The sequence below is a fragment of the Schistocerca nitens genome, chromosome 8 (assembly GCF_023898315.1).
Source record: "Schistocerca nitens isolate TAMUIC-IGC-003100 chromosome 8, iqSchNite1.1, whole genome shotgun sequence".
Taxonomy (NCBI): domain Eukaryota; kingdom Metazoa; phylum Arthropoda; class Insecta; order Orthoptera; family Acrididae; genus Schistocerca; species Schistocerca nitens.
The window spans coordinates 238,313,733-238,336,076 of NC_064621.1; the positions used below are offsets into that span (position 1 = coordinate 238,313,733).

The 22,344-nt window shown below is 40.8% G+C and overlaps 1 protein-coding gene across 1 annotated transcript in view; it reads left to right on the top strand.

The window, feature by feature from the left end:
* The window catches only part of LOC126198645 (protein farnesyltransferase/geranylgeranyltransferase type-1 subunit alpha), a 74,239-nt gene that overhangs the window by 21,127 nt on the left and 30,768 nt on the right, over positions 1-22,344 (top strand). Inside the window, exon 3 of the mRNA XM_049935109.1 lies at positions 19,234-19,329. Coding sequence (XP_049791066.1) covers positions 19,234-19,329 — 96 coding nt within the window. The remainder of the gene's footprint in view (positions 1-19,233; positions 19,330-22,344) is intronic.

Genomic DNA, 22,344 nt, shown 5'->3' on the forward strand with positions numbered 1-22,344 from the left:
GTGATGTAGGTAGTATTACTCCATTGTGGGTGATTCTAAGAATCTCAGAACCAAGTCCCTAGTTAAGTCTGGCTGATTTTGATAAGGGTGTATGTTAATTTTGTACATATGTCTGTAATGTGTTGTAGATAGTCATTGACTCTGAAATTATTATCAGTAATTATTCCAAAGTATTTTAATTGGTCAGCTTGCTTCCACTCTTTATGGTTCAAGGTGATCTTGACATTTGTTTTGCCCCTTTTTCTTTTTCTTATTTTGAGTAGGATTTTTGATTTCTACTCATTGAAATATATTTTGTCATTTTCAGCCTCTTCTTCAATTTTTCACATTTCAATATTAGAAACCACTTTCGTCTGAAGAGATGCAGCTTCCTTTTGTCAATAATCAAATAATCAGCAAATGTGATAGTTTGTTTTTAATTGTGTATTTTGAGTTGAGTGATGATCTTGACGTTGTTGACAGGTAAAAATGATTCTCCTTCATCAAAATGACTTTTAACTAAATTGTAAAAGTTTTTAGGACATTAAAGTTCATGTAAGGAATTGATAGTACTAGATCATCAAGGGGTGTTGTGGTCTCCTTGTACATTCATGCTTACCATTAACATGTATTTACTGTACACCAGACCAAGTTCAGCAAATTTCCTTACAGCTTCTAAAGTGCCTTCAGTACTTTTCCAAGGAGTAAACCCATATTGGCTGTTGTTTGATGAGGCCTTTGAAGAAATTACATGCATGATTTTGTTTACTAGCAATTTTACCAGTACCTTTTCCTCTGTAAACGGAATGCTGACTGAGTGGTATTTTGTAATATCTGTATTGTTCTCCTTTCCAGGGTTTACTGCTGGTACTGTTTTGATTTTCTTCCATTTCTTTGGAAAACAGCAACGTTTTAAGCAAGTGTTGTTTATACTTTGGAAGAATACTAAACATGTGAAGGATCATTTTGCTGTTGATCCCATTGTGACAAGGGCTCTAATTTGGATTCATTCCTTTTATTATTTCAAAAATTTCTTGCTCTGTAAGTTTTCTGTCATCAAGTGTTTCTATAGCTTTCTGTGCCTGTCATTGTAATTGTTTATGGTGTTCATTATCAGCTCTTTCTTCATTTCTTGTTGCAAAATAATCATTGATTTTGTCTTCTAAGATATAGTTATAGAGATTCCCTAATTTCTTGAAAGTGATCATCATCATAATTGTACATACAGTTTTTCCAGGTAATAGACCACAGACTGGGTTCCAAGAGTTAGTTTTGGGCATTAGGTCACAACATTCCTTCCATGACTATAATTTTCAATTTAGTATAGACTTGATTTACTCCTTTTCAGCAAACTATTGTGTTTTTGTGTGTGCCCTAAGCTCATCATCATTTTTTGTCCATTGATAAAGTCACCTCATTGTATTTTTTCTCCTTTTCGTTAACCACCTGTCCACCAGGGAAATGATTTGTTCTGCAAGTAGAATGTTTCAAAAGCCATACTGCAGGCTGTTCATGAAATTATTTTGTATGCAGCTACAATTTTTCCTCTTCTGTTTCTCTTTCAACTAGTTGGCTCGTCTTGTCGTCTATTTTCCTTTATTCATTATGCTGCTCATGTGAAAACTCTGGCAAGCAAACTTGTCAAATATATACCCATAAAATTCACCCAATTTCTGTTCTTTGGCGATGAATATGTTTGAAATGAAGGTGTCATGAGGTTAGCTATTTTCTTATAACGGAGCAAACAATTTTACGATCTGAACAGCTTTCTTCTTTGCAAAATTCCCATTAACGTATTACAGTTAGCGTGTGAATGTTCCCTATCATGAGCTCAGTATTACTCTTGCCTCTGCTAATTTCAAAAGTGTTTTATCACTGGCTTCATTCACAATATCTAAACCCCCCCAGGGAGCCCACAGCTCTTTTGTGTCTATATATGTAGCTTGCATGGGGCTCTGAGCTATTGCAACCCTTCCTCTCTCCCGGGCTGCATTCCCTTTCCCATATCCAATCCATCCCATCCTAACTCCTCCCTCACCTGCCACACCCCCCTTTCTTTCTCAGTGTTTCCCTTTATGACAACCTGGGTAATCCCTCGGTTCCTCTATTCCTGTTCAGTCTCGTGTTTCGACTCCCCCCCCCCCCCCCCCCCCCTTGGTGTTTGACCTCCCTTTCAAAATTGTTTCCATTATGTGAGCCAGTTGGGGAAGAGCTCGCTCCCTAGTGTCTCTGGTGCAGGCTTCTCTCTCTCCCTAGCATCTCCGGTGTGGGTTCCTCTCTCCCTAGCATCTCCAGTGCGGGTTCCTCTCTCCCTAGCATCTCCGGTGCGGGTTCCTCTCTCCCTAGCATCTCCGGTGCGGGTTCCTCTCTCCCTAGCATCTCCGGTGCGGGTTCCTCTCTCCCTAGCATCTCTGGTGCGGGTTCCTCCCCCCCTAGCATCTCCTGTACAGGCTCCTCTCTCCCTGGCATCTCCAGTGTGGGTTGTTCTCTCCTCTTCCTTCCCCACCATAGCCTGCCCACCCCCCACCCTCTCGGTATGTCACTAGCATTTGTAGCCAGTCCTTGTAGCAGGGCTTTTATGTACCCGTTTGGCCGAGCCCCCTGACAGCACATGGATCACACTTCTGCTACCTGAGCTGTCACTGTCTCGTTTTTGCCTACGAGTGGTTGCTCATTGTTTTGGGGCATCAGAATCTCGCCATTGATCGCTGTGCCTGGTGGCCCTTGCTGCAGCTGGGTGGCACCCATGGGGTGATGGGGTGAGCCCCTGATTATACTGGGTGGTACCAGGGTGGGTGCTCTGCAAATGAAGAGTGCTAAGCACTGTACTTCTGGCTGCTCTTCTGTGGCAATCTCTTCAGACGGGAATGGTTCTCTCTCTGCTCCTATTTTTGCTCCCTCACCCTTTCCCTTCCCAGTCACCCCCTGGGAGGAGGGCCAGGCCCCGTGAAGTGTTGCCATATTTACCTGTGTAAATATGCCCTCGGTAGCTGCACCCCCATTGCATCTGGCTGAAAAGTGATTGTCTACAGTAGGCTATTTTAAATGATGCTGTCCAGATAAGGTTTTCAGTCCAAATACTTTAATTGTACATTGTTGTTGAATAATCTACAGTTTATGGCCAGATCAAGTCTCATTCACTATAATTTATGCACCAGTAAACCGCTAGCCACATACTACACTTCATAGATTCCATATATTGTTGTTCGAGTGCAGCAACCTAACACTGAAGTGACCCAAGTTTTCGTGTGGCAAGTAAATCAGTAACACAGTTACTAGTTACACTGGCCTTCCAAGAAGGTAATCATATTGTAACAAAAATGATGTGCACTGTAAGTATAATTTGCAAATGACAACAGTTTAGATAGATCCTGTTGTCACAGTAAGCATTACTTCAGATTAATACACTTCAGGAAACCAGTTAAGAGTTCACTGTGAATCATTGAAAAACATTCACTGTGTAAACTCTGGAACATGGCATTTAGATGAAACTCTACACATTGTATGAGTTGTATTTGTGCTAACTTTTCTGCGGCACAGTTTTAGACACAAAATGACTCGGATGGCTTCTAGCAGCCTCTCTTTTATAACATTATAATAATTAGCAATACATTCACGTATCATTGTTTGCTTTTGTTTTACAAATTACAGTTGAAGATTTACATTCCAGATTAACTTAATAGTGGTGAAAGATTCTTCTAAATGTGAACTTTTAGATACAGCAATAATTGCTATTTAATTATGGTGTCTAGTTTGCCAAAATATGGCATCCTATTTTAGTAACAATGTTTTGACTAAAAATGCCAATTACTCTGAAACTAAATAAGAACAAGATTTACTACCATTTTTCCAACATTAGCTGTATAAATGCTATAATTACCTGTAAATAGTTTGATCTGCTTTGTATGGAAGTTAGTAGTTGGTTATATGTTTACATAGGAACAATAACAAAGTTTTATATTACTGGTATCTTGCAATTACCACAGTTTTTAGATAAACTAATTACACTAATGGCTTCTAAACAACAGGGGGGAAGAATCCACCTGCTTTGTTACACACATTACTCTGTTTGTTCCATGACAGATGGGGAGACTTTTTCCACTACCAAACCATTCTATTTTTGTAGAAAACATCAAAGATATGTTTGGTGAAGTTGGCTCACTTAGTAATATATAACCTAATTCCTTGCTGAATAAACCCTCTTCTGTCAGGCAACGGGAAGAAGAAGAAGAAGAAGAAGAAGAAGAAGAAGAAATGTCATTCTCCCCTCCACCCTGACATCCCAGAGGGCGTCACCCCCTCCCTCTCAATCATGTCTGATCCTATATCATGGCTGTTACTCTGTCATTACTGATGATGGACACGACTTGTCACAATGACCAATTCTGGCTCATTTGATGCCCATCCAGCCTCTTGTGCTACTCTTCTCAAATGGAACTGTAAAGGTTATTATCGTTACTGTCCAGAATTGCAGTCTCTTCTGTCTCTTCTTTCTCTTCACTCTGTAGCTTGTGTTGCATTGCAGGAATCTCGTTTTGTGGATACTCATTTGCCGACTCTTCATGGTTTCCAAGCCTTCTGTCAGAACCAGGTCAGCCCTTTGCAAGCCTCTGGTGGTGTCTGTATCTGGTCCACATGGACGTCATTAGTTCCTGAGTTCCTCTTCATACTGCACAGCAAGCAGGTCCATTCATATCCATTTAGACTATGTGGTAAAGATATGCGATCTATATTTCCCTCCAGACTAGCCTCCTACACTTCCTGCTCTTTGTGTCCTTTTTTGACAGCTCCCTCCCTCCTACCTTCTCCTTGGGGATTTAATGCTGATAACACTGTGGGATGCTACTGTGACCACTGACTGGGGCAGGGTTGTTAAAGACCTGCTTGATCTCTGCTTCCTCAACACGGGAGCCCACACAGACTTGAGTGTTGCACATGACACTCTCTAGGCCATTGATCTTTCCATCTGTAGCTGTGGATTCCTCCCCTTCATCCAACTGAGAATTGATAATGATTTGCGAGACAGTGATCATTTTCTGATCGTCTTATCTTTACTTCAGCATCACTCGCATGGATGTGTGCCTTAACTAATACGAGTTGGGATACCTGTTTCTTGGCTGCTATCCCAACTGCTCCACTACACGATGACGTTGATGAGTCTATAAGGAATTTGACCGACACCATCCTTTCAGCAGCTATGTTGGTGATTTCTTCTTGCTTGGGTTCTCCCTCACGGAGGACTGTCCCCTGGTGGCCCCTGAAATTGCTGCAGCTATTAAAGACTGCCATTGTGCTCTCCAATGCTACAAGTGACATCCATTCTCAAATCACCACTTGACTTTTAAATTGCTTTGTGCCCAGGCTCATTATCTTCTTTAAAGGCAAAAATGGATTTGTCAGGAATAATATGTCACTGCCACACAGCTGCATGCTCCCTCTTCATAGGTATGGGCAAAGATCACATGCATTTTTAGCCGCCTCCTTCCTACAGGTATACCAGGAATTTCCCTGAATAGTGTTATCCTCACCAACCCAGACATTGTTGCTGAGCATTCTGCTCAGCATTTTGCCCGGGTCTCAGTGTCGATCCACTAACCACTCGCATTCTGTCTTCTCAAACACTCTCTGGAATGACTTCCTTTATCTTTACTTCCCCTCCACCTGGAGCCTTGTAACACCCCATTTAGCAAGTAGGAATTCATCAGCATCATTCTCTCTGTACTGTCACTGCTCCTGGGCCAGACTGGGTGCACAACTGAATGCTTCAACAGTTATCAGTGGCCAGCCAATGTCATATACTTGTACTTTAACCATCTCTGGAGCAAGGGGGAATGCCCTTCCCAGTGGTAAGGAAGTTCTGAAATTGAGTAAGTTGCCCCTTCGGATGGACAGCTATCACATGATCAGTTTTACCAATGTCCTCAGCAAGTTACTTGAATGTATGGTGAGTCGAAGGCAGTATTGCATCCTTGAGTCCCAGGACGTTTTGGCTTTGACCCAGGATGGTTTTTACCGAGGCTGCTCTACTGGAGGTAGTTTACTCCATCTGGAGTATGCTATTCAGATGGCTTTTACCCAGAGTCAATGCCTTGTTGCAGTTTTCTTCAATCTGCATAAATCTTATGATACTGCATATCGCCAACACATCCTTGCCACCTTAAATGAGTGAAGCCTCCCTGGGTCACTCCTGATTATTATCTGGACCTTTCTTTTGTGTTGTACATTTCAGGTTGGCACCTCCCATGTGCAGAAGAATAGGGTTCTGAAGGGTTCTGTTTTAAGTAGCCCTCTCTTTTTTATTGTCTGTTAATGGTTAGGCGGCAGCTGCAGAGCCTTCGATGTCCTCCTCTTTGTAAGCTGATGACATTTGAATTTATTTTTGCTTGTACGTGTTGAGCATTGCTGAGGGCAGACTGCAGGGGCAATACACTAAGTGCAGTCTTGGGCTCTCACTCATGGCTTCCATATTTCAGCTGATAAGACCTACATTATGGGGTTTCTATTATCATCATACAGTCCATCTCCATCCAGATCTGTACCTTGGTGGCCAGTCCCTCAGTGTGGTGGACAACCACCATTTTTTGGGACTGGTCTTTGATTCCAAGTTGACAAGTCTTCTGCATCTACGCAACTAAAGTGGACATGTTCTTCGCAACGCGGTGCTCTTCAATGCCTCAGCAACACCAACTGGGATGTGGGCCACTCTACGCTGATTAGGCTGTACACAGCATTGGTCCAATCCTGTCTAGATTACGGGAGTGTGGCATACAGCTCAGCACCACCCTCAGTGTTGCAGATGCTGGACCTGATACACAATTGAGGGGTATGACCGGCAACTGATGTCTTTTGCACTAGCCCCGTGATCAGCCTCTTAGGAGAGGCAAGGGTTCCACCATTGCAGGTTCTGCGCCAGTAACAGTTGATTGCTAATGTTTTATGCATGTGCTGCTCCCTGAAACTCCTGAACTACCGTTTGCTCTTTACAGATATCCATCTCCTGCAACGGCAGCCCAGGTCTGAGTTTACTATTGCTATACACATTCAGTCCCATTTTCCTGGACTCCAGCTTTCGCCTCTACCAGCTCTTCTCCGGACCCACTCACATGCTCCTCTGTGGCGCATCCGTTGCCCACAGCTCTGTCTTGACCTATCACTAGGTCTGAAAGACTCGGCTCATCCTGAGGACCCCCCCCCCCCCCCCCCCACTGACAATTCTTCTTCATTTTCAGCACATTTCGGGGTTTAGAAATAGTCGACACTAATAGCTCGATGGTTGCTGGTCGTGCTGGTTTTGCTTACATTGGTGTGGGATGCAATGAACTCTGCACCTTGCCGGATGGCTGCAGTATTTTCATTGTGGAGTTAGTAGCCACCTCTTGTACTCTTGAGCATATTTGTTCCTGCACCGGTGAGTCCTACCTCATATGTAGTCACTCTTTGAGCAGTTTATAAGTTCTTGACCAGTGTTACCCTTGCCATTCCTTGATCCTGACTATCAAAGATTCCCTTTTTGCTCTCAAACAAAGTGGACACTTGGTGGTCTTTGTCTAGATCCTGGGTCACATTGAGGTCATTCCATCTCAAATCAGCCAGAAATTTTAGGAAATGACACCCATCATCATGCAAATCCTTGTAATTTTGGGTAGTGGAAATTTACCTAGATATATTGACATTGTAAATGTTGCAGATCAATTACTTTTTCGCTTATGATAAAAAGAAGTTGTATAGATTCAGGAATTCAGGCTCTCATAGATGAGCTCCATTATAATTTAAAAATTCCTACAGTTTTTGCAGTGGAAGCTTGAAATTTTTTAGTTGAAGAGGAAGGTTTATATTTTTATAGGAATGCTTCTTGTGGTGAATATCCATCATCTACATCTCAGAAAAAATTGTAAATAATTTCTTTTAAACAAAATCCATGCATGGGCATTAAAATTTTTAAAGGTATTGTCCCCTCATAGATACCTTTGAAAAATTTTCAATATTATAAATATTCCATTTCGTCACACAAAAAGAATCAGTTTGTAGAAATAATGTGAAGTGTGAAAAACAATGTTATTGTACAAGAAATATTGAAGTTGCTAATTCATGACTACCATGTCATCACTAAATTGTTGAAGTTGACTACACTGGATTTCCCTAGAAACAAATCATATTTGAGAACACTGTTTCATTGCCGCTACATTATTGCATCATCCAGTTCCTTTGTTTTGAGTCATGTGTTCACAGAGCATGTAGTTCTGAGCTCTTGTACTGAGTTGTACCCAGAGTCAATTATTGGTTAAAAATTCTTTTAACTATTCATTCCAAAACAAAAGTAAGTCCCACAATGTTACAATAATAATGTGAAATAGTTTTGTAATGAAACAATGGGATAGAATGATTTTTTTTATTATTTAAATACTTTTTAGGTTACACCAATCATCTTTTGAAACATTTGCAACAAATGTTGGTTTTATGACTGAAGCAGTACGGAAAGTACAAGTAGGCAGTGTATTCTTGGACAGCATCTGCAAGATGTATGTGATAATGCCCTGACTTGTGTGAATGAACTGACCAGTGAAGAACAAGAACTTTTATTATGCCAGAGCAACAGTCATTCATACTGTGTTTCATGTGTGTACATTAAACACAAAGATAGGTACCTGTGCAGATTCTCTCTACATAAGAAAATTTGCTGTGATGCCTACAATTGCCATAACGACCTGGTTGGTTGGTTTGGGGAAGGAGACCAGACAGCGAGGTCATCGGTCTCGTCAGATTAGGGAAGGAAGTCGGCCGTGCCCTTTGAATGGAACCATCCCGGCATTTGCCTGGAGCGATTTAGGGAAATCACGGAAAACCTAAATCAGGATGGCCGGACGCGGGATTGAACCGTCGTCCTCCCGAATGCGAGTCCAGTGTCTAACCACTGCGCCACCTCGCTCGGTCATAACGACCTGTTTCATATGGATTGCATGAAATAGCTTAGAAAAGGCAACGACCTTCAAAATGAGAGGCTTTAGCATTATTCTTGGGTAGAAAATGTGTCCAACCTGTATCAAACTTATTAATGAAAAACAAGCAAGTGGCGACTCATCACCAGACTATATAAATGACAGTAATGTGAAGGTGCAGACTCCTGAAAAATCTGTGCTAAGTACTAGCTTAACTAGCTTATGAGTATCTCCTGCAAAGCTGCATTCAGTTGCTTGGCATAGTCGGTATGCAGCAGCCAAAAGAAAATTGGAATCAGCAGCTGGGGCCCTGAAAACTATAATTTCACATACATGTCAAGCTGATCTGGCTGCTGATGCAAGCACTATCCCTGACAGTCATTTAACAGAACTGGAATAAAAGGCAAAACATCATGATGAACTCATGGACAAAATCAAATAGAATATTGAATATACAAATAGTCAAGAAAAAATTCAGTTACTTACTCTTGTTCCGCCACCTTGGTCTCGACAGAAAGTTAGTTCCAAATTTCAGGTTTCTGAATATTTGGTACGACAAGCAGGGGCTCTTCTAATGGAGAAGGGTATTTTACCGGTGGCTGAGCAAAAAAGAGGAAAGACATTGCCACATGATGCAGCGCAAAAAGTAGAGAGTTTTTGTTTGGATGACGAAAACAAGAATAATGCCTGGGAAAAAAGACAAAGTGAGCACCAGCAAAAATACCTATGAACAAAAGCGTCTTGTTTTAAGTAATTTAACTGAACAGTATTCTCTCTATAAAAAAAGTATCCTGAAGACAAAGTAGGATTCTCAAAATTTGCCTCTCTTGCGCCAAAACAGTGTATACTTGCAGGATCACCAGGAACACATAACGGATGTGTGTGCATTTCCCACAAAAACGTTAAATTGCTTCTAAAACTCCATTTCTATTAAAGAAACATACCAAGAATAATTTAAATAATGACATGTGATATAAAAAACCGATCTTGTATGCTTCGTCTGTGTGAAAAATGCCCCACCAGTTCATTGCTGCAAACCCACTTGGAAAATGAAATAGAAGACTATGATCCCGATGAGATGGTTCAATACAGTCAATGGGCATCAACTGATAGAATGAATTTAAGTGTTCAGATCACTTCTCTATCCGAATTCTGTGACGCACTAATTAAAAAATTGGAAAACATACTACACACTCTTTTATTTCTCAATCACAATCTGATTATCTGAAAATGAAGAAGGAAACACTTGACATAGAATCAGTGTTAATTTTAATGGATTTCAGTGAAAATCTCAATTTTGTTGTTCAAGATGAAGTACAGGGGTACCATTGGAACAATGGCAGCTGCATTCTTCACATTGTCCATATGTATTACAAAAAGGACAAACAATTGTATGCAAAAAGTATTTGTTAGTGTTCCAGACTAAGAAGACTGTACTGAATTTTTTTAAGTGTGAATTTCCAGAAATTCGTCTTGTGTATGTTGAATATTTCACTGATGGTTGTGCTGCACAATATAAAAATTGTAAGAATTTCAGAAATATCTGCTACCATGAACACAACTTCAACATAAAGTGCAGCTGGTCCTGTTTTGCTACCAGCCATGGCAAATCTCCCTGTGATGGTATTGGTGACACTGTTAAAAAGACTTGGTCACAAAAACAAGTTTGCATAAAGTTTATAAAGATCAAGTACTTACAGTGTCACAGGTATTTGAATTCTGTCATGAGAACCTGCAAGGCATTTCAGTTCTCTTTGTTTCAAAAGGTACAAGTCAGACATTATCTTTCTCAGCACTTCATACATGCAAAACCAATTCCTGGAACATGATCTATGCATCACATTGTACCAATATCACCAACCAAGATTGGAGCAAAAAGGCTGAGCTGTGATATGGATTTTAGTATCTTGCATGATTTCTCAGATGCACTTCTGCCACTAATGTCAGAATGCACTGTGCAGCCCAGCTGCTATGTTGCATGTGCATATGACTCATCTTTGTATTTGGGAATTGTTGAGAAGGCGAATTGTGAAGGAGGAGATGTTACAGTAAGGTTCATGCATCCTCATGGACCATCCCTGTCCGTCTATTGGCCTGTTAATGGTATTTGTGATGTTTCTTTCTCTCACATTCTGTGTGAAGTTGGTATCACCACAGCAACAGGCCGTACTTATTCTCTGAGCAAAGAGTCCTCAAAGTTGGTGGAAGAAAAGAGGTTCTCATCCAAAAAAGCATCAAAGTGTCTTGTCACGTGTGTAGTTCCAAATCAACTTGAATGCAGATTACAGCACCAGCATTTTGTGCAGTGTTGACAATATTGGCTTGTGACAATTTATTTGGTTATGGCAGAGGTAAGAAAGTATTCATATGTCATGTAATGTACAAGTTGCCCTATATTTTATAATGCGTAATTTTGTTTCATTTGTGTGATGAAACTTTATTATTTGTTGATCACTTTCTAATTTTTTCAGTGTTTTCCAGAGTGGTGGGGGGGGGGCAATTTCCCAAAACATTTTTTCTAATTTAACAATAAAATTAAATAAAATTAATTTGCAAAAATTTAATTGGACATTTTTAATGTGTTTTCAGAAACTACATGTCCGAAAGGATATTCAGGGAAGAAACTGTCAACATACCAGTTTTTGTTTGAAAACTGCAGCCAATATTCAAATTTTTACAGTTGGCTTTGAAGTAATACAGTGCATCAAACTTTCAGCAGTTGCTACCAACAGAATGTATATACAGTAATAAAAATTGGCAGAAGTTCATGGTATTAGATACAAAAGCAGTACACAAAATCTCAGTTCACAGCTAGATAATGGGTGTCATGGCCTGGATGACTTGACAGGGAACGACCCATTGGGATCCCAGGGGATGAACTTGCTGACAGGCTGGCCAAATTAGCTACTGCAACGTTCCTGTTAAGATATCCATAAAAACTCCATCCGAACAGGTCTTGGAAGGCCCAATGGTACCGAGCGGCCGCTGTGTCATCCTCAGACCACAGGCGTCACTGGATGCAGATATGGAGGGGCATGTGGTCAGCACAACCCTCTCCCGGCCGTTTGTCAGTTTACGAGACTGGAGTCACTACTTCTCACTTAAGTAGCTCCTCAGTTTGCCTCACAAGGTCTGAGTGCACCCTGCTTGTCAACAGCACTTGGCAGTCCAGATGGTCACCCATCCAAGTGCTAGCCCAGCCTGACAGCGCTTACCTTCGGTGATCTGACGGGAACCGGTTCTGTTAATATTGGTAGTTTGGATTTGGACCTTGATCGGTATCGTACTGTCGAGTTCTAAGAACTTGGAGTGGCATACTCAGACTTCTGAACAAATGATAGGTTGTAAGGGAGACTATGAATTTGTGGAGGTCCTCCATGCGGGCCCCTCGCAAGGACTCCGTTGTCCTTTGCCATCTCAGCATTGCTCATACTTGGCTGACTCATGGTCATCTCCTCCATTGCAAGAATCCACTCCACTGTTTTTGTGGTGCCCATTTGATGGTGGTCCACATTTTGCTGGACTTTACTAATGTAGCTGCCCTGCAGCGGACTCTTTAATCATTCAGACTCGCTACCCCTGGTGTTAGTGGGCAATATGTCAGCAGCTGTATTGGTCTTACGGTTTATTCATGGATGATGTTTACCATTTTCTCCAAGGGAGAGCTCCTCAGCCTTTTCAGCCAATTGAGTGGTGCGCAGGACACATTGTTGCCATCTCTGCCCTTAACAGGCTCTGGACTTGGTGGTCTGCTCCAGCCCTTACCCTACCCTCTCTTTTGCTCTTCTCCCCCCTTCTCGTTTGTTCTGTTTGACATGGTGTTTTTTCTCTATTTTCCTTTGCTTGTCTTGTCCCATCCTATCGACAGTTTTTTTCGGAGTATTAGTGGATGGTGTCCTCTGGTACATGGTGAGGGGTATGCCCCCATCGCATGTTTTGCCTTTGGGGCCTTCTGGCTGCTCTCTGGATGGAAACTTCACCTTTCTTTCTCCCCTTTTCTTCTTCCTTGGTCCTTTCTCTAGGCTTTGTTGACCTTTGGTAGACCTTGGAGTTTTCTTTCCTAGGGTTTTGTGCACTGGAGCCTTCGTTGGTGTAGAGTTTTGTTGATTTGCCTGTTCCAGGTAGGAGCAACTGATGATCTCGTAGTTTGGTCTCTTTAAGCATTAAACCAAGCAACCACAATACATAAATCTCTGATGCTCAAGTATCTTTTCATTTCCTTACCACTGTCATTGGTTACTGAGTCAGGCTGTATGCTTGACCTTGCCTGAATATCTGTGGCAGCACCTTTCTTAATAGATAAAACTTTATCAGTTTTTCCTAAAGGAAATTGTAGGTCCCTTTCTATATCAGAATGCATGTTAACTCTCTAGAGTTGTAAGTGTTTCACAGTTATTTCTACCACTACAGTATCCTCATCTGAATACTACTTCAATATTATTTTGTTTGTTCCTTTGTTGACGATTATCACTGTGATGAGTTTCCTTCTTACTTCTTTGTTATTCCAGAGGTTTTATTTTGTATGCAGTATGATACTTTGGCAAATACTAATATTAAAAAAAGTGTATAAATCACAAAGTATTCTATAATACGATTGGATTGATAAAATATCTACGAAGAAAGCGTTGGCAGAGAACACATGTATAAAATGTATTATGTATGCAAGCTTTAGGAGCCAGTGGCTCCTTCTTCTCATAGAAGGGTTGAAGGGGGAGGAAGAGGGGTGAAGGAAAAGAATGGGTGAAGTTTAGGAAAGGGGGTAGAGTTTGGAAAAGTCAGCCAGAACCCCGGGTCAGGAGAGACTTACTGGATTGGATGAGATGGAAAGACTGATTGTTGTGGACTGCACCAGGTGAGATTTGAAAACCTGAGAGCTTAAAAGCAGAAGATAGGGTAATAATGCAAGACAGAGATTACTACTAAAACATCATGCATGAGTTAATAAGAATGAAAATCTAAGTGCATTGTACACTGTGAGATCAAAAGTATCCGGACACCCCCAGAAACATATGTTTTTCATATTAGGTGCAGTTTGCTGCTACCTACTGCCAGGTACTCCATATCAGCAACCTCAGTAGTCATTAGACATCATGAGAGAGCAGAATGGGGCGCTCCAGAGAACTCTAGGACTTGGAATGTGGCCAGGTGATGGGTGTCACTTGTGTCATACGTCTGTAATTGACATTTCCACACTCCTAAACATCACTAGGTCCACTGTTTCCAATGTGATAGTGAATTGGAAATTTGAAGGGACACTTACAGCACAAAAGCGTACAGGCTGACCTCATCTGTTGACTGACAAAGACAGCCACCAGTTGAAGAGGGTCGTAAAGTGTAATAGGCAGACATCTATCCAGACCATCACACAGGAATTCCAAACTGCATCAGGATCCACTGCAAGTACCATGAAAATTAGATGGGGGGTGAGAAAACCTGGATTTCATGGTCGAGCAGCTGCTCATAAGCCACACATCACGCCAGTAAATTCCAAACGACGTCTCGCTTGGTGTAAGGAGCATAAACATTGGACGATTGGACAGTGGAAAAACATTGTGTGGAGTGACAAATCATGGAATACAATGTGGTGATCCGAAGGCAGGGTGTGGGATGGCGAATGCCCAGTGAACATCATCTGGCAGTGTGTGTAGTGCCAACAGTAAAACTCGGAGGCTGTGGTGTTATGGTGTGGTCATGTTTTTCATGGAGGTGGCTTGCACCCCTTGTTGTTTTGCATGGCAGTATCACAGCACAGACCTACATTGATGTTTTAGGCACCTTCGTGCTTCCCACTGTTGAAGAGCAATTCGGGGATGGCGATTGCATCTTTCAACACGATCGAGCATCTGTTCATAATGCACAATGACCTCAGCAGTTTGGTCATGTAGGAACTTACCCCCCCCCGCCCCCACACTAAACAAACAAACAAAAGGTAAATAAAAAAATTACAATCACTTAATCTTGGGAAATGTACTTGCCCATGTGAATCTACTACCGTACTTTACAGATTATAAGACACTATGGGCTGTAAGATGCACCTTAATTTCCCAGCAATTAAAAAAAAACACTCACCACTTTCATTACTAGATTGCCAGACTAAAAATATTTATTAGTTTTTAAAACTGAACTGACCTTTAAAATCCCTGGAAATCATCATTCGGACTTTCTTCTTCGTCATCTTCTTCTTACTCCTCTTTGTTGTCATCATTGTTCTCTTCATGTATAAGATGGTCTTCACTGCCATTGAGAGCATTTCTTATGTCAGACTTCTTGAAAGAATTAACAATAATGCCTTCTTTCACTTTAGACTATGATTTGGTTTATCCACTGACACACTTGTTTGATTGTTGGTCGTTTTAAAGCCTCCTTCGGCGTGAATTCATGTCGAGTGTCATCCATCGTCCATTTGTTCCATCCCTCTCTCATATATACTCTAAATGGTTTATTTATCAAGACATCAAGAGGTTACAATTGTGGAGTAAGTCCTCATGAAATAACAGCAAGCTCTGGATTTCTGTGTCTCAGTTTCACTTTCACAGAATTTTTCAAATGACTAATAAACTGATCTAGCCCAAGGAAAGAAATCTTTTTCAATAAATCATCTTTCCTTCTCTCTCACAGTCTGTTAATCCATAATTTCATACCAGCCTTGTCCACCCAGCCATTGTCATGTACATGAACATCACCACCTGGCAGTATTTCAGACGGTTTTGACATTGTTTTATGCTTGAAAATGATCATTGGATTAAATTTAGTACCATAAGCACAACCTGAAAGGACAACAGTGTAGTGCATTTTTTCATGTCCACCTGTTTTTATTGTTACAGTTTTATCATCTTTCATGGCAACAGTTCTGTTACTTGGCATATCAAATGTTAGAGGAGTTTTGTCCATATTTCCTACTTAGCTTATTTCCACACTGGTTTTCTTTCGATATTTAATAATAAAGTGATGGAAAGGTAATATTTACTCTTCATACTCTTGTGGCATTTTGTGAGATATTTTGGTTTTGGTTCACTTGCTAAATCCATGACGCTTCATAAACCTGTAGCACCAACCAACTCCACTGTTAAAGTCTGTTAAGTTCCTCTGTAGCGCTAGCTTATGAACATGTATTTGAATCATTTTTACATTAATTCCAGTGACATTTTGATGGTCTTGAATCCATTCCAATTTGCCATCTTCTAGTTTTGGCCATTTTGTACTTAGTCTTCCTCATTGTTTTCAGTTCTTTTGCTAGCCCACCAATCGCAAACGGTTTTTTTTCTGTCGGTGGAGGGCTGAAATATATGCAATTACTTTCAATTTATAGCCTGCATCTTATGAATACCTTTTAATTTTTTCCATTGCGAAACTAGCTACTAACAGAAATATTATACTTTTACCGATAACACAAATCACTTTCAGTTCACATTCTGTGGTGTAAACTGGAGTGATGCATCATAGGCTAGACAGTGTTCTGCGTTTGCGATGGTGGGGTGGGAAGGAGACAGTGTTAGCTAGCTTGTGAATCCCTTCAACTCATGTTCATCGCATCAGTGCCCTGCTGCTGCCAGTCGAATCCAGTGTTGCCAAATAGTGGTATGATTCCGATGACATTGAATATGTGGCCATTTTTCAGATTGTTGGGGGTTTTAAGTCAAACATTGGACATTTTTATATTAATTTTGAGTATAAGATGCACCTGAATTTTGGAGGCAGTTGTTCAAAGAAAAAAGTGCATCTTATAATCTGTAAAATACAGTATTAAACTGTATCTCACACAGAAATACTGATAAATATATTGAGTTTATGCTAAATATTTTGCAGTGCTTGTTGAACCATTGCTATTGTCATTGCTAACCAGTGATAGGTTCATCACAGATGTCAATTTAATTATACCCTCTGACTTGTATAATAATGATTATCCAGTATCTAGATCACCTGGTATAGAGGAGCCTGAAGATGGTGTAATGGAACACAAAAATCGATTACAAGAAAAATAAGACCCACAAATATAGCCTAAATATGTAATATCTACTACATAAAACATTCCTAATTGTAGTCTAGACCATTGTCCATCATTACACTTGAGATAGTATCCTGTGTTCCAGTGGAATATGAAGGAGCAGAGTCCCACAGTGTTTGTGTCTTTTAATTCTATAGAATTATTGGTAGCCTGTTAGCAGCTTCCATTCTGGAGGGCTTGGATTTGGGTTTGTAGTTTTCATTTCATAGACCAGATACTTATTCAAAGTCAGGAGCCAAATTTAACTCAGGAGTTATCTTTGGAGTTCATCCTAGCTTATAAGGAGCTATCCACTCTATCCCTACAAGATACGAGGGTGGTTTGAAAAGTTCTCGGAACAGAATAGAAAAAAAGTACTTACATCATTGAAACCTTTTTTTTTTCATTGTAATCTCCTTGTAGATTAATACACTTGGTCCAATGATGATCCAGTGCTCTGATACCATTTTGCAAATGAGTTTCCTCCAGGCCTGCAAAATAGTTGTCAACTCCAGCTATCAATCCTTCGTTTGAAGTGAATCTTCGTTCACCAAGAAAAATTTTCAGTTTTGGGAAGTGATGGAAGTCTGACGGAGCTATAATAAGGCAGGTGTGCCAACAATTCATACCTTAGTTTGTGTAATTTTGCTATGGCCATGGCACATGTGTGCGTGTGCACATTGTCTTGATGGAAGATGAATTTCTTCCTTGTATGTCTTTTTTTTTTTTCAGTTTGTCCAGGGGTTAACATAGTATTTCCCAGTAATTGTTCGCCCAGTGGGGAGACAATCTACAAACAAAATCCCCTTCGCATCCCAGAACACTGATGCCATGACCTTTCCCACTGAAGGAATTGTCTTTGCATTCTTTTGTGGCGGAGAATCGGCATGTTTCCATTGCTTTGACCAGTGTTTTGTCTGTGGGGTATAGTAGTGCACCCAAGTTTCATCTGTGGTCACAAACCGGCACAAAAAAATCTTGTTCATTTCTCCTAAAACGGCCAAATATTGTTGTGATATGTCCATTCTCGTGTATTTTTGATCCAGCATCAAGTATCAAGTGTTGCGGAACCCATCCTGCAGATAATTTTTTCATTTCTAATTCTTCAGTTAAAATGTGATATACCCTTCAGATGACATCTGACAAGCGTGAGCAATTTCACGCACTTTTAATCGGTGATCCTCCATAATAATTTTGTGCACTTTTGCACTGATTTCTGGAGTAGTGACACATCTTGGCTGACCACTGTGCGGGTCATCATCTAAGCTCTCCCGACCAAATTTAAATTAATTTGTCCACTTGGCAACAGTTGAATATGAAGGAGCAGAGTCCCACAGTGTATTATGGAAATCGGCATGAATGTCCTCTGCTTTCGTGCCTTTCTTTATGAAGTACTTAATCACTGATAGAATGTCAATTTTTTTTCCCATCTTCGCGAATCACTACGCGATAACAACAACAGAGCCATGTCGTCGCCACAGCTCTCTTCCAAGAGCCCTGACGTGACACGTGTTTACAGGCAACAGTCCAATGAATATCACGTGAACAACTTGGTGCGCTAACACTGACCTCTTGTGGTGATTCCAAGAACTTTCCAAACCACTCTCGTAGTAGATTGAGAGCTTATTTGATGGTGGTACATATTCGCTATGTCAGTGGTCACTAGGCTCTCTGGTATATGTTGTATGATCGTACTATTATTCTAAATTATTTACTTTTTTAATGGCTGAACAGACTTTGTACATGCTTACACTTCATAATTTTTTGAATCTTTACATTAAGATCATACAGAAGGTGATAACCAAATGTTTTGTACTAGGGTAGTAACATCACACAGAAATTTTTTAGCTTGTTAGTGAAACACCTTTGGGTTAGAGATCACTCATTGAAATGCTAAAGCATTGAGTTATCGATAGGCACTTGGTGGGCACCTGTTGACGGCTCAACACATCTGCCTTTTTGGTGAGTGATCTCCTATAATCCAAAAGTATTTATGCTGTATCAGAACTTTCCTGTAATGTTTTTTACTGAAACAGTTTCTCATAATTCAAGGACATTTGAGTTTCGGTCTAAAATTTTTGAGTGTCATCATTCCGATTTTGAAAAGTGTGTTAACTGTGAATGTACTAAAAGCTTTTGGTTTATGGTAACATGTTTTTAACTATAATAAGATTTATCACTTCAGCATTCAGTGAATATAAATTTAATTTATGGTTTTCTGACTTAGAAGTGTAGTTGTCTCATGGGTTACAGAAATATAAATGTGATTTCTTAAGTGCTTTGTTATGAAACAAGTTATTTGATTTATAAATATTGGAATATTTTGTGTTTCAGGAGAGAGCTGTTGAAACATCTAGGCAAAGATTTAACAGAAGAACTAGAATATGTTAAGGCGATGATTGAAGAAAATACAAAAAATTATCAAGTGTGGTAAGTTCGTGACTGCAGTTAAGGGGGTGCTAGGAATCTGAGTCAGATATTAATTTGCATTGACTATAATTGTGTGTTCTTATTTGGTAATGGCATTTTGTGCTGACGGTGAGCTCAAGGTAATGTCCATCTTTAACCAACTGGAAATCTCAGTTATAATTGCAACTTGTTAAATTCATCTTCTGGTTAAATTTATAATATATTAATTTTAATGTCTCATTACATGCCATTTTCCACATCTGTTATTAGAACTCTATGTTATACACTGATATTTACAGTATTTTGTTCCATTTTAATGGTTAATTCATTATGCCAGTTGACTAGTAGGATAATAAAAATGTTTGGGGTTCAGTTCATGGCCACTACAATAATTATTTTCAATATTTAAATGGTAATCATCTTGTGCATAAATTCCTCTATTTTGAAATGGAAATGTTCAACCAAACTTTGTGGATGAGGTATTGCTTCAGAGGACTCCAAGGGATTTAATTAATGTACGGTTTGTGTCCTCAGTTGATAAAATTATAGTTTTTATTTTTACTTTTTTTTTCAATTATCTAGTGATGAAGTAATCATTGATTTCGTGCGCTCTGATGTCAGTGTCTGGATTTTGTGCTCATCTAACTACATCTAACTACATGCATTTTTAAAATTATGCATGTAAGATTGTTCTCCTGTTATTTAGCTTGCCATTGCTGACTATTTATAAATGAGAGACACATTTGAGAGTATTTAGTACTATCAGTGTAGTTACTCAGTGTTGTGTAACTTTTGTGTAAAAACACTACACTTGTGAAATGAGATTAACCTATGTACTCGGAAAGGACAGTCTATGGAATTCATGGGGGAAAAGGGGTACCAAATTAAAGAAATGGCTATAGTAGCAGAAGAATAAGACATATGATAAAAGAAGTTCTGGCAGAATGTAAATAATTTGGGAGTGAAGGTGACCAGTCACCAAATAGCAGAGGCACTGAGTTGTAGACAGGTACACACAAAAGAAGAAAAGCTTGATTGATTTTGGAATAAACCATTTTAATGAGCCAGTGTGCCTCCCCACATACACAAAACTGTGACCTGTGACTCTACGTGCCGGCTAGGTAACATAATGGTAGGAAGAGGAGTTGGGGATGCCAGAGCCATGGTGTGTAGGGCGTGATGAAGGTGACGTGGAGGTGTGGACTGGGTAGTGGTGACAAGACAGAGGGAGGGGAAACTGTTTGGTAGAGGACAGTGGGGGCAGTGGGTCTCAACAGTTTCCCCTTCCTCTGTTCTGTCAGCCCCTACCTGTCCACATATCAGTGTTATCTTCATTATGCACTGCACCTCACTGGCTCCGGTGCCCATATGTGTCATATGCATAGCTCATGCACGAGTTTTTGTGTTGTCCTTGCCTCTGTGGAGTCTTGCCCTGCCATCTGGCTTGCGAGGCAACAGGAACATCATCTGGAAAACTGCTGCCAGGGCACACATCCAGGCCTGAGGGTGTTTCCTGGAGTGATGATGGCGATGGTGATGGTGGGTCTAGATCCAAGGGGTCAGTGAGCGGTGACGGCGGGAGCAAGGGCGCATCGTACATCTGCTCTTCCTGTGATGCCCTGGTGGCACCTGTGGGTGGCTGTGAAGGCCGCAAGGTCATGTGGGGCTGTGAACTTGGGCGAATAAAAGCAGCAAAATCATGGGGCAAATGCCATGCCCGAATTTGGGTCTGGTGGTGGTGCTGCAAGCCATTGGGCCCTGCAATCAAGTACATAAAAGAGTCAATGTATTCCTGGATCACGCCTCTTTCCCAGTGTCTATGGTTGCCACAAACCCTGAAAAGAATGAGATCGTGTGGGGCAAAGTGATACTTGTGGACGGCAGTACTGGATGGTGCGGTGGGTATAGCAAATGTAGCAGTGTCTGATGGCAGTTGCTGTGCAGAAGTTCTGCCGGTGATGGTCTGTCTCATGGGTGGAAGCGATAGGAGATGACAAAGAGTTTGCAGCGCCTGTTCCCTTGTGTGGGTGGTGCAAAGCTTGGCTGCCTGTTGCTTAAAAGTGTGTACCAAGTGTTCTGCTTCGCTTTTGGACTGCAGGTGAAATGGAGCACTTGTTAGATGACAAATGCCAATTTGTTCACAATCACATGAAGTGAACTATGGTCCATTGTCCGACACAAGTACTTCTGGCAAACATTCTATGCAAAATGTGGAGGACAGCACTTGAATGGTGCTACATGATGTGGTTGAAGCCATAGGCACAGAAAATGGAAACTTGCTAAATGAGTCTACCACTGTGAGCCAATGAGTGTTCCAAAGTGGTCCTGCAAAGTCAACGTGCACTCGTTGCCATGGTGACTGAGTATTAGGCCAAGCTGCAAATATCTATGGTGGAGCGGATTGGTTTTCTGCACATGTGCATCATCTGATCAATGTGGGGATCCACGCCCTGCCAAGTACAGTGCCATTGCGATAACTGCTTAGCGCGAACAATTCCCCAATGTCCTTGGTGGAACAGTCACAACTCATCCTTTTGTTACACTTTGGGAATAAGCACACATGATGGTTCACTGTCAGTTTGAACTAGAACCGGACTGTATTAAAGAGAAAGGTTATGCCGACTTGCAAAATATCAGTGCACCACTGAGTTCTGGATGCTGATTGGGCAGCAAAATGCAGCAGATGCATCAAAATCAGAGTCTAGGCCAATCGGAAGGCAAGATAAGGCATCTGCATTGCTTTGCTTTGCTGTAGGTCTGTACACAATTTCATACTGATATTGCGAAAGCACCAAAGACCATCATTACAATTTTTGGGCAGTGCATGTAGGAACTGGCTTTGACAGATGAAACAAGGACTGTAAAGGCTTGTGAGTGGTCACTAAATAGAACTTCTGGCCATATAAATAGTGATGGAATTTTGTCACACCATACACAGCGAAAGCAGCTTTTTCAGTTTGAGAATAATTGCGCTGAGTTTGACTTTACAGCTTTGAGGCAAAAGCAATAGGTCTGTCTTGTGCAGCAATTCTGTGC